Source organism: Dipodomys ordii, unplaced genomic scaffold, assembly GCF_000151885.1.
Source record: "Dipodomys ordii isolate 6190 unplaced genomic scaffold, Dord_2.0 Scaffold96, whole genome shotgun sequence".
Lineage (NCBI taxonomy): Eukaryota > Metazoa > Chordata > Mammalia > Rodentia > Heteromyidae > Dipodomys > Dipodomys ordii.
This window is the reverse complement of record NW_012267312.1, coordinates 5,318,520-5,332,298: the sequence shown is the minus strand read 5'-3', so window position 1 is coordinate 5,332,298 and position 13,779 is coordinate 5,318,520. Positions and strand designations below refer to the sequence as shown.

At 39.3% G+C, this 13,779-nt stretch overlaps 1 protein-coding gene across 1 annotated transcript in view; it reads left to right on the top strand.

The window, feature by feature from the left end:
- Window positions 1-13,779, top strand: part of Srpx (sushi-repeat containing protein, X-linked) — a 74,704-nt gene that overhangs the window by 29,667 nt on the left and 31,258 nt on the right. The window contains exon 2 of the mRNA XM_013026734.1: window positions 5,397-5,420. Coding sequence (XP_012882188.1) covers window positions 5,397-5,420 — 24 coding nt within the window. The remainder of the gene's footprint in view (window positions 1-5,396; window positions 5,421-13,779) is intronic.

Genomic DNA, 13,779 nt, shown 5'->3' with positions numbered 1-13,779 from the left:
ATATATACCACATTTTCTTGATCCATTCATCTAGTGAGGGGCATCTGGGTTGGTTCCATATCTTAGCTATGGTAAATAATGCTGCAATAAACATTGTTGTGCTGGTAGCTTTAGTGTGGTCTTGTTTGTAAACATTTGGGTAAATGCCCAAAAGTGGGATTTATTTATTTATTTATTCATTCATTCATTCATTCATTTGTCAGGCATGAGGCTTGACCTCAGGGCTTAGGCACTGTCCCTGAGCTTTTGTACTCAAGGCTAGCACTCTACCACTTGAGCCACAGCTCCACTTCTAGCTTTTGGAGATAAAAGTCTCATGGACTTTTCTTCCCAGGTTTGCTTTGAATCACAATCCTCAGATCTCAGCCCTCTGAGCAGCTAGGGATTACAGGCATGAGCCACCAGTACCTAGACAAATTATCATTTTAAAAGTCAAAATTGCCATCAGTTTAGATTCATTTTCCATTTGTTTCCTCCAGAATTTGGGTCTCTGAGTGATGACCATAACTGACAACAGCCAGTGTGTGACTATTATTTTGACAGCAGTGAATGGAAAATGGATGCTTTCAAAGGAAAAAAAAAAGCTTCCCAGGATAGGAAAAAAAAAATCTCTACTTCTCGTCACAAGCAAAGCTGGCTAAAAACGAAAATCTTCCATGAAAGATTTCAATAAAAAGTTGCAAGTTTTCATTCTTGGGTACTGGTATTCTTAGGTTTTCTGTTGTGAAATCAAAGAATGTTCCAGAAGGAAAAACCCCTTAGGTTTCACTCAACTGAGCAGGCTATAACCTGTCACAGATATTTCATGATGTTCATTTCAAGAATGTTTTCTGGAAGTGTCTTTCTTCACAGTCTCTTCTCTTTCTCTCTGCCATTTAATCTACTGTATTAAAATATCACTCTTCAGCTAGCAATTAAGGGCTTACTGCCTACCATTCTCGGCACATACTGTGGTGCTTTGATTTTCTTAGTATTTCTCTTTTCCTCAATCCAGTTATTCTCAGTTTTGTCATGATGTGCCAGAATTTTTGTAAATTATACCACTGGTTGACTGCCATGAGCTATGTACCCATCACAGCTTTATTTGGGCAGCTTTTTTGAATCTTAAGTATAGTATCTGTTTCCATAAGTACAGCCTTCAAGGTTTTTGATACTAGGAGACAGCCTAGGCAAATGAGTCTTGTGCAGACTTATGTCGCAAAAGAAAGAACCTTTCTAAAGGCTTCTTACAGAGAAGGGAATAAAGTTTGAAAAGATGTGCTGCGTTCTACCACCTCATTTCACAGATAAGTAAACCAAGGCTTCGAAGAAAGAGGCTCCTTTAGTCAGGATCATACACTACTTAGTAATGGAATAGAAACTCAATTCCAGCACTCCTAGAGTTGCATCTTACTAGAAAAGATGTCAAAAAGTGGTTGAGGATAATCAGTACTTGGCCTAGTATTTCATGTGACATACCATCTATGCCCTGAATAAATCAGGGGAAAGCAAAGACTTCTGTCATCAGCCCTCCAAAGCCTTTCTTAGATCCTTAGAATCCTTCATTCGGAGGGAAGAAAGGATTACCTAGACAAACCTTATATGTTCCAGAGTGCTGTAAATCACTTTCTAGTTGTACTGGTTCTAAAAAGCATCCTACCATGACTTATTTATTAGGAAGACTATATTATTTATTATCCAAATAAGGAAAGTTTTGAGTGTGCAAGGGAATGCTATCAATGCATAATCCTGAATGGTAACCATAGAAAATGATGAGAATGGTAATTGTCATGAGTATTTTACAATAAATATATGCACCAAAACATCACCTGGCACACTTTAAATGCATATAATTTTTGTTGATTATAGCTCAATAAAGTTGAAAAAAAGTAATGGCATTGAGACAAAGGCATAAGATGAATCTGTACCATGGAAACTAGTGACTCCAACCATACCTACCTACAGAATGGAAACAGAAAATGCATGAAGTAGTACTTATCTTTTTTCTTTTTTATCATTAATAAGTTTTTTTATTGTGAAAATACCGGTAGTACTTATCTTTACTGTGTACTGGGAACTCTGACACTTTCAATATTATTCTATGTAACTACAAAAATACCAGTCATGTCCCACTAAATTGGGCCAACAGACTGACACATACTGCTTTCTAGTTGATTGTTGGCACTTTTCACAGACTTCAGATGATGTTAAAGAAGAGAGGATAAGCTCTGTAAACTTGTCCCAGTGTAACATTCTGGGGAAATTTCTCTCTCAAGAAAAAAACATTGGTGGTCAACATGTTCTTCAGTTAATTCTAATGGTTAGGAAAAGGTTTAGGACAATCATTCCAGATGGTTTTGTTCTACTTTGAACAGGTTTAATCCTCCAGCTATTCTCCTCCTTTTTCTCGCCTGTGGGTTTTCATGTTTCTCTGCCACAAATTTTGAAAAGCAAAGCATGCAAACAAGAGGACCTCAGTGATAGTTTTGGCATACTGGGCCTGTGTTTTGGGGTTAAAGCAGACACTCTGTAAAGCAAGATTTTCTTCTCTGTACCTTCTAACACACACACATATGCATCCACACATGCACACATACATACATATGCACACTTCCATGCTGCTTTGGCATGCCTCACCTCCATAGGGACACTGCCAAGCATTAACAGAGCAGGCCTTATCTACCAGTCAGGCAAGCAGGATTCACTTCTAGAGTTCTTGAAAAGCCTCCCAACATATTACAATTTTCCAACTAAGAACTCCCTTACTCATGGAGAACCAAAGGGTGTCCCTCTGTCTTCCCTCTATCCACACAAGCTTTCTTGGCGTATCTATGATTGTACACTCATGTGTGTTAGCTAGAACCACAAGAATACAAGAGACATGGTGGTCATATTTTTCAGTGGGAAAATCATCTTCGGTGGCTCCCATTTTGTAAAGGAATATAGGTCATGAAAGCATGCAGGGAACTGCAGGGATTTTCCTGTCTCAAAGAATAAGGTATTGTCATAAGCCAGAGAATCATTGCTTTCCTAAAGCAAATTTTATCATGTGTATTTATAGACTAAATTTGACAATAACTTATTGAGGAAGATTGGATATGTGACTTTTTCTAGTTGCTATTAAGTGTTTTATATATATACATAGAGAGAGAGAGAGAGAGAGAGAGAGAGAGAGAGAGAGAGAGACTTTAAATCACAAACCATGAGAGATGGTTTAGACAAAGAATTTTATTTTATTTTTTTTATTTTGGGTCCGGTCGTGGGGCCTGAACTCTGGGCCTGGGCGCTGTCCCTCAGCTCTTCAGCTCAAGGCTAGCACTCTACAACTTGAGCCACAGCGCCACTTCCGGCTTTTACTTAAGTGGTGCTGAGGAATCGAACCCAGGGCCTCGAGCATGCAAGGCAAATGCTCTACCACTGAGCCACCTTCCCAGCCCTAGACAGAGAATTTTATTTTTATTTATTTATTTATTTTTGGGTCCGGTCGTGGGGCCTGAACTCTAGGCCTGGGCGCTGTGCTCAGCTCTTCAGCTCAAGGCCACTTGAGCCACGGCGCCACTTCCGGCTTTTTTCTTTTTGGTTATGTGGTGCTGAGGAATTGAACCCAGGGCCTCTGGCATGCAAAGCAAGCGCTCCACCATTGAGCCACCTTCCCAGCCCCTAGACAGAGAATTTTTAAAAATCTTTGGTAGCACTGAGATTCAGGTGCTGTGTTTAGTACTTTTAAATTCTGTATTTTAAGAATCTGGCCAGACAATAAACAGTTATCTGCTGCAGAACCTTAATAATTTTAAGAACCCTTTGGTAGCACTGAGATTCAAGTGTTGAATTTAGTACTTTTACATTCTGTAAAAAACACAAAACAAAACATATACTACCAGATAAGGTTGTCATATACTTATATTTTGACCAGAAGCTCATTTGTATAAATAATAGCTCAAGGTCATGTAGACCTTCAATGTGTACTCATTGATAAAAATAGAAAATGTGATTATGAACCACCAATCTAGAAACATATGAAATAAACCAAAGTTAGTAGTCAGCTATTTTATGTTTAATATACTTTTTTTTTGGTCGATCATGGGCTTGAACTCTGGGCTTGGGCGCTGTCCCTCAGTTCTTCAGCTCAAGGCTAGTGCTCTACCACTTGAGCCACAGCACCACTTCGTTTTCTAGTGGCTTATTGGAGATAAGAGTCTCATGGACTTTTCTGCCCCCGGCTGGCTTTGAACTGCGATCCTCAGAACTCAGCCTCCTGAGTAGCTAGGATTACAGGTGTGAGCCACCAGCACCCGGCTTTAATATACTATTTTAAGAAGACATAAAATTATACTCTTCCATTTGTGACAATTCTGTGAGGCACGGCCACTTGGGGTATCTGAAATTTAGGAAGATGAGTCTTCACTTGGTTCTCTTCAGGCAGAGCCTATGATTTGTTGAGGGATTGCCTTCCAGAAAACCTGTAACTGAAGAAGCAGAAAAGAGCCAGGCCAGGATGGAGGCTCAGGTGAAGTTTAGCACCAGGAATGCTCAGACTTGTAAAACCTGCAGGCTACAACTCTTACTTTCCTTTCAAACACAAGGAGGCTAATCTTTTATCTCTCCATAGCAACTAAATGTTGGCTTGCCTCCAGCAAAGGGGTGAGTGCTTCTCTCAGTTGAGGACAATTCTTTAGAGAAGGTGGAAACCAGGGAGCCATTAGCCAGCAGAGGCTCCCAACAGCTGGGAAATAAGAACATTAATCTGGGTAACAAGGGAATCTGGCCAGATAATAAACAGTTATCTGCTGCAGTATGCTAAGAGAAGGTTATGAAATACACTATGAGAAGTACAATAAAATAATCTAACTTCAAGCCAAACATCCTTTCTTCCTTTCTCTGTTTTTACTTTCTCTTTTCTCCCATTTGTTGGAAACAAATATGATTTAATCTATCAGAATTTTATAAATCAACATCTGGCCATAGCTTTGCTGGCTCAAGGACTCTCATAGGGTTACAATCAAGTTATTGGCATGGCCTACAGTTTTATTGGAAGGATTGGCTTTTGTGTGTGGTGCTGGGGGAAGGGGACGATCTTCTTTTAATTGTTTTTCTACAATTGTTGGAAAGCTCTGCTCCCATACCACATAGGCCTCTCCACAGAGCTCTCTCATGATTTGGCAGCTGGCTTGACCCAGCATAAGTGATCCAAGAGAAAAAGTGAGATATATTATTCAAGATGGAAACAATGACAGTATAACAGATACTGAAAATGGAATCCAATGCTTCATCTCCCTCCTATATGCAAAGTTCCTAAGTATTTTCATTCTGTTACGGCATCAGCTTCAAGTCCAGGATGTTATCATCTAAGGTCCATGTGGATGACCCTCCTCAGGTAATTTCTTAACTGTAACTCTTCAAATACACTTCTTCTCTAGCTTTAGATCCATATGACTCAACAGGTAAGTTAACTTCTCCACTCACATCTATCCTATGATGGTGGAGTAGGAAGCTAATATAACTTTTTATAGACATTCATGCTTTAAAAGGGATTAAACAGTTGAGCATGATAGCATATGCCCATAATCCTAGCCCTTGAGGACAGCAAGTTTGAGGTCAGCTTGGGTTACATAGTGAAACCCTATCTCAAAAAGAGATATGAGAAGCAACGTGCTGATTTAAGAGGCTGAGGATTGCAGTTTGAAGCCAGCCTGAGCAGATAAGTCTGAGAGACTTTATGTCCAATTAGCCAGCAAGAAAACTAGAAGTGGATTTATGGCTCAAGTGACAGAGCACCAGCCTTGGGCAAAAAGTCAAGCAAGAAGTGCAAGGCCTTGGGTTCAAGACCCAGTTCAGGCACAAAAAAAGGAGGCACAAAAGAGTTACCAGTCAATAGAAATTCTGCATTTCATTTGTCTACATTCTGGTAGTTCTTTGTTCTTTCTTATAGTCTGGAAAGAATTCTCTCTGATTTCCTACTCTGCTCTCTGAGCAATCCTTCGCAGCCCATGAAAAGTAGCACGTATTTACTGCTAGGCTACTGTAAACCTCCTGACAGTAAAAATCTGCAATCACATTCTGTCATGTCACCATCTCCCTCAGCTGGTGATATTTCTGTACATACAGTTCTTTAAAGAGCAAAGTTGATCTCCTGTGAAACTTCCTAGAGTTCATTCTATTGGATAGAAAATGTATCCACAGGGGCTGGGAAGGTGGCTCAGTGGTAGAGTGCTTGCCTTGCATGCCTGAGGCCCTGAGTTTGATTCCTCAGCACCACATAAGCAAAAAGAAAAAAGCCAGAAGTGGCACTGTGGCTCAAGTGGTAGAGCACTAGCCTTGAGCTGAAGAGCTGAGGGACAGCACCCAGGCCCAGAGTTCAGGCCCACGACTGGACCAAAAAAAAAAAAAAAAAAACAAACGAAAATGTATCCACAGATCCCATAGACATAATCTCTTCCCCTTTTTTGGAGAGGATTTTAAGCTATATGCTTAGCTTATTTTTATTATGCTTTAAGTAGATGTACAAAAGGGGTACCATTTAACAGTTTATGAATACAATGCATCTTGATCAGTGTCATCCCCTTCAACATTCTCACCCCCCTTCAGCCCACCTTTTCTCTTATTCTTTGTTTTCTTACAGCTTTAAAGATTTATTCTTTTTTTTTTTGTCAGTCGTGGGTCTTGAACTCTGGGCCTGGGCACTGTCTCTCAGCACTTCAGCTCAAGGTTAGTACTCTACCACTTGAGCCACAGCACCACTTCTGGCCTTTTCTGTTTATGTGGAGCTAGGAATTGAACCCAGGGCTTAATGCATGTGAAGCAAGCACTCTACCACTGAGCCACCTTCCCAGCCCCTCTCTTATTTTTCTTAATTTTGTGGTATATACCATGAATTCTTGGCTGCATTCTCTCCTCCTTTACCCCTTCATTTGTCTACCTCTTTCCCCTTGGCCCCAACCCCTCTTGTATATACTGATTTTCTAGTGCTTATTTTATTGGGCTTTGATCTAATCTTTTTAAAAAACATAATACTTGAGCTTTCCATAGAGTCTATTTTAGTTCAATTAATTCATTCATAACCACTTGCTATCTTTAACTTCTTTAAAGGAACTTTTATATGAATGAAGGTATTCAGGCAGCAGATAGACTTAACAAAGAATTCTTCAGCTTAGTCTTTAGATCATGTTTTCCTAGCAGTGTCCTGAAGTTGATCTTTGTTCAGAAGCTACTAAAATATATACATGTTCCTCATTGCAGAAAGTTCTACTGAACATCACTAGTTAAGAAGAAGCTAACATATTCAAAAGACCATAAATGATAGTCTTTTCCCTTGTTTTAAGTGTCTTTGCCTCTCTGACTCCATATTAAACAGAGACAAATATCAAGGAAATACATGGTTTTTAAATTATATTTTATTATCTTTATGCAGTTGTATAAATGATTTACTGTTCAACAAATCATTTTATGAATGCAATGCATCTTGATTGATTTCCTCTTCTTCATCCTTCTCCTTCATCCCTCCTAACCCAACCCCTCCCCTCAATTCTTAATTCCATAGGATATACTTTGAATATTATGACTGCATTTTTCTCCCTTTCTCCCTTCACTTCCCTTCTCCCTCCCCTTGACTTCCCCCCATATCATTCCAGTACCGGTTTCCTAGTATTCATTTTGTTGGACTGTGAGTTCGTTTTTCTAAAGAATTACACTGTCTGAATTCTCCTCTGCAAATACCATCCTTCAGGGAGTATATTTGTGTACAGTGGCATACAACCCTGCACGTGTTTACACTTTTTGAATTCTCCCTTGAAAATACCACTTTTCAGATGATACATTTGTGTACCCTTGCATACAACCCCGTATGCATTTACTTTTACACTTATAGATTAGTTATAGCTTCCACCTATGAGAGAAAACATCCATCCTTTGTTTCTCTGGATCTGACGTACTTCATGTAATGTAATTTTTTCCAAGTCTATACATTTCTTGGTGAATGTGCAATATTCTTTCTAATGGATGATGCTACATGTTTCTAAAGCAAATGTTCTAGCATGTGTCATAATAAAGAATGTCCTCAAGCTACAACCCTTATGTCCCAAACCCTGATTACTGAAAGCTGTCAGTTTCCCCTAAGAAAGTGTATTCATGTACCAAACACATGTTCAATGGCAACAGGTTTATGGGCCCTTCAAAGTACTTGCAATGATTTCTATAGCAGACCGTGGTACTCAGGTTAAGAATCCCTGCTGCAGACACAAGGCCCTGAATTCAAACTCCAGTACTGTTGCAAAACAAATTTTAGTTTCTCATCAGCTTTTTTTTTTTTGTCTGTCTGTCATGGAGTTTGAACTCTGGGCGTGGGCGCTGTCCCTGAGCTCTTCAGCTCAAGGAGAGCACTCTACCACTTGAGCCACAGCGCCACTTCCATCTCATCGGCTTTTATATAAAGCTGATGGTGCATTTTATCATTAAATATGTTGATTTTTGATGATGTTAAATTGTATTTAGAGTAATAATGATGGGAGGAAAAATAGAACTTTGTGACTGAATAGTTCAAATGCAGAACTGTCTTCAAAATAACTAAAACAAAAACCTTTAGTAAAATCCATAAAACAGATCCCTCAATTTGCCATTTTGGGTTATGTGTCGTCATCAATATCATGTAGCTAAAAGCTGTTTTCTATTAGTTTCAAATATCCCCCCTTCCACATCTTCCAGTGAGAAACCATGTGGAATGATAAAAGAAATACCCTAATAGCCTTCCCAAACCTCGATTCTCGATTGAGGTACAATACGTATAAGAGATATAATTTATGAGTAGTTGGGTGCTGGTGGCTGAAACCTGTAATTCTAGCTACTCAAGAGGTTGAGATCTGAGAATCACAGTTTGAAGTCAGCTCAAGCAAAAAAGTCTACAAGATTCCATCTCAAAAACAACCAGCAAGGGGCTTGGAAGGTAGCTCAGTGGTAAAGTGCTTGCCTTGCATGCATGAGGTCCTGGGTTTGATCCCTCAGCACCAAGTAAGCAGAAAAAGCCAGAAATGGTGGTGTGACTCAAGTGTTAGAGTGCTAGCCTTAAGCTGAAGAGCTGAAGGACAGTGCCCAGGCCCAGAGTTCAGAGAAAATATTTTTTTTTACCATGAACAATTTATTACTTGTAATAGGAACATGAACTTCTAAAGCAGTATTACAATTCCTTAAATAAAATTTTGAAGCCAATTTTTCATGAAATATGTTTAAAATCTGGTACATTTCAATGTTGATATATTTGAGGATTTTTTTTTAAGTATGTAGTTCTGGTACATTTCAATGTTGATATATCTGAGGATTTTTTTTAAGTATGTAGTTCTAGGGATAAAATCCAGAGCTTTATGAATACTATGCAAGTGCTCGACCCTTGCTTGTTAAAGAGAAGACCTTGGGTCAGGCACTAGTGGATCACACCTATAATCCTAGCTACTCAGGAGACTGAGATCTGAGGATCACAGTTCAAAGCCAGCCTGGGCAGGAAAGTCTGCAAGACTCATCTCTTGGCACTGTGGCTCAAGCAGCAGAGTACTGGCCTTGAGCTGAAGAGCACAGCAACAGCACCCAGGCCTAGAGTTCAAGCCCCACAACCGACAGAAGAGAGAGAGGAGAGAGAGAGAGAGACAGAGAGAGAGAGAGAGAGAGAGAGAGAGAAGCCTTGGCTAAGGATCCCAGACTGGTCATAAACACATGATATTCTTGCCTATATGTATCTGTGCCAGGATTCCAGGCATACACCACCATGTCTGGTTATTGTTTGGGATGATGAGTGACTTTGGTTTACTATCACGAAGCATGTCCATTTGATGGGAGAAGTTAAGATAAAATAATTTATGCCTAGGAAAACATTAACAATTATAGGATAAAAAAGATTCTAGACACCACTCTGACGACCAATTGGTCATGAGCAGTGGAAGTCAAGAAAAAAAAATATATATATATTAAAAAAAACCTCTGTTGAATTAGAATAAGTTTCTGCAATCAGAGCAGAATTATAAATGGAGTTGGCTCCAGGTATGACCAAAGGACATAGTCCTACACAGCTTTGAGTTTCTGACTTTGGAGCCAATTTAGGATTTGTAGTTGTGTGGAAGAAACACTGAAACATTTTTTCCGAAGAGTGGTAATCCAGACCATGTGCAGACTGATTAATGGCTATGTCATAATAAAACCTCAATTAACAGAGTTCTAAAAGGATGTTTTTTTTTTATATAAAGCTTACTAGGAAGTCTGTCTTGCTTCTTCTTCCCTATTTGTCTATTTTTCTTTTCCTTTCTTTTAAAATTTTAATCCTGTGGAAAATTATTTCCTAATACATATGAATCTCCTTTGCTTTACTAAGCCCAATCTACTGAACAACATCATGAGTGTGTCTTTCTTTTTCTTTTTCATTTACACCAGTCCTAGGGGTTTGAACTCTGGGCTTGGGCTTTTTGCTTAAGGCTAACACTCTACTACTCGACCCACAGCTCCATTACTGGCATTTTGGTGGTTAACTGGAGATAAAAGTCATACAAACTTTCCTGCTCAAGCTGGCTTTAAACAATAATCCTCAGATCTCAGCCTCCTGAGTAGCTAGGATTACAGGTATGAGGCACTAGATCCTGGTTACAAGTGTGTCTTTTATGTATTTTAGGATACTGAGTTTCTAGACTGATATTATGTTTGTGCTGGCCCTGGGACTTGAACTCAGGTCCTGGGCACTGTGCCTGAGCTTTTCTTTTTTGTTTGTTTTGCTTAAGGCTAGCACTCTACCACTTGAGCTACTGCTTTATTTCTGACTTTTTGGAGTTCATTGGATCTAAGAATTCCCAGACTCTTCTGCTTGGGCTGATTTCGAACTGCAATCCTCAAATTGCAGCTCCTGACTAGCATAAGCCACTGGTGTGTGCCACCATCATCATATTTTAAGAGACATTGATTTCTACCTTGCAAAAATGGTGAGGAGACAGTGAGCATGACAGCCCACTTCTGCCAAGGCATCCACTAATGGATACGTCATGCATATACAGCTATAGAAAATAATGCCTTTGATCTTCCAAATCTCTCAAAAGCAGATTGGTCCATAGTCTAAGGATCAGAGAAACTAGGGACTATGCTTTGCAGCCTTTTACTCTCTGAAATACAGAGAAATGTGGATTCAGAGGTGCTGGGAATGGGAGCCAATAGATAATGCGTAGCAAAGCTCAAACTGAAATGTTAGTACAGCAGGGTCCCAATATCTCCTGGCCAGTTTCTCTACTATTCACATTTTACACTAACATGGCATGTTTGTCATGATTAGTGCACCAATATTGGTGACTTAGTATTAACTAGATTCCATACTTATGTGATTTCCTTTTTTTTGTTGCAAGATCTCATCCAGAATACCATACGACCTTTAGTGACCAAGTCTCCTTATGCTCCTTTTGGCTGTGTTGGATGTTCTTGCCTTCTTTGTATTTGAGGAACTTAATTATTTTCTCGAAATTGAGTCTTGATATTTAGATCATGCTGGCCTGGAATTTCCTATGTAGCTCAAGCTGATCTCAAATTGAAATCTCCCTGACTCAGTCTCCCCAGTGTTGGGATGATAGGCATGTGCAACCACACCTGGTGGCATTTTTTTTCTTTTAATTTTAAGAAGCTTGAATGTTTGGGATAAAGGGAAGCATCATGGCAACGACATTTGGAAGAAGGATTTTGATAAGAGGAGGTGACAGGTCATTCTGAGGGGAGATTGTGGTACAGTAGCCCAGTAACTCTGAAAGTCTTGGAGTATTTGAAGAGTAAGTCAGGCTGGGGGGGGTAGATTAAGTGTTCCTTTAGATTTGCTGTGTGCCAGTGGCTCATGTCTGTAATCCTAGTTATTCAGGAGGCTGAGATCTGAAGATTGAGGTTTGAAGACAGGCTGTGCAGAAAAGTCCCTGTGATACTTTTTTAAAATATGTTTTTATTGTAAAAATACTGTGCAAAGGGGTTACAGTTACATGAGAAAGGTAATGAGTACATTTCCTATTGAGCATTGTTACCTCCTCCTTTGTTTTTCTCCTACCATCCCTTCCCTCCCAATTAATGACTCAAAAAACCAGAAGTGGAGCTGTGGCTCAAATGATAGAGCTCTAGCCTTGAGCACAAAGAGGCCAGGAGCAGTGCCCAGGCCCTGAGTTCATGCCCCACAACCAACCAAAAAACTCTTTAGATTCTACTCTATGGACATCGGTAAACATGAAGGATGTTCATATAGGTAAATAACATGATTGGTTTTGTCTTAAAAACTAACCTTAAAGGTAATTTCAAAGACATTTTCTTTTTGCCTAATGGTAATTTCCAATTCCCCTCATTTACTTCTGCCTTTGTAAATTGGGATTATTTGGTAAGAAATAACAGTTCTTCCCCATTTTTATTGGTATGAAAACTTACAGAAGTAAAAACTCATGGACATGTAGCTTTATCCTGTAGGCTATGATGTAATCCTGTGGTTATTTTCTTTTTCACATTGTTCTGGCTTTGGCCATTAGAAGCTGCTTCAAGTTTGCTCGGTGTAATTGACTAGCCCCTTCACGCCATCTTTTCTTCAACACTCCCCTCCTTTCTGATATCATAAGGTGTTGAAGGATCTTCTTGTATTTCTTTTTCTCCATCCTGGAATTAACCAAGGAGTGCTAGTTCTTTCTATTTGGAGAATAGCTTATTAGAGGCAAAACATGGGTACCAAGTGGGAATACTGGGCCTCTGTTGTTCCTTGGTCTGGCAGGGGCTTAGTCATGCTCCGGATTGCAGTGTCTTGATCCATGATAAGCTGTATATGAGGCAGACCGTGGTCACATGAGATGATATCAGTTTGTGATGTTACAGCCATCTGAGCTGTGTGCATTCACTCTATGAGGTTTGTACCACAAGGAAATTGTCTAACAAAGCATTTCTCAGGACATACTATGTTGAAGGACTTTGTGGAGGCAGTAGCCTGGGGAGTGACTGAATCAGGGCTACTGAAAAGGTCTTCTCAAGGCTATTGACCTGCTGTGGGTATTAAGCTACAGTTAGATGCAGGAATAATTTCCAGTGTTCTTCTAAAAGAAATTATAGTGTAATTTTATTTATTTTCTGAATTTCAAAACATTGTACAAGGAGGTTACAATGTAACATGTCTGTCCAGCACTTCTTGATTGGTCATTTGTTCCAGCATTCTCCCTTCTCCCATCTGTTCTTTCCCCCCATTTCACATTTTTTACTTCTTTAATCACATAATGACATTGAGTATTCTTGCTGTATTTGTCCCCATTAACCCACCCCCTCCAATTAGCCCCCTCCACTACAATCTCATGTCAGATTACTTTTCTTTAAACTGTTAATTGTTCAAAAGACTTAATCCATGGAGTTTCACTCCTGTACATACTATAGTCAAGTAAATCATATATATGACTTATATATGCATATGCATATGCCTCTGTGTATGCTTACATGGGAGGTTGTATTTGGGGTTTGCAATCCACATATGAAAAAACATGTCCTCTTAGTCTTTCTGAGCATAGCCTTAGTGTTCAATTACACAGCCAGGTGGCTACAGTGAAGAATAATCTATATTTCAAAATAGCAAAAGATTTTGAATGTTTTCTCTACAAAGAAATGATGAACATTGAAGGATTATATTAATTATCTTATTTGATCATTACACAGTGTGTGCATGTATCAAAAGAACATGTTGTATTCCATAAATATGTACATTTATTGTGTCAATTAAAAATAAAACTTGGGGCTGGGAAGGTGGCTCAGTGGTAGAGTGTTTGCTTCACATGCATGAGGCCCTGGGTT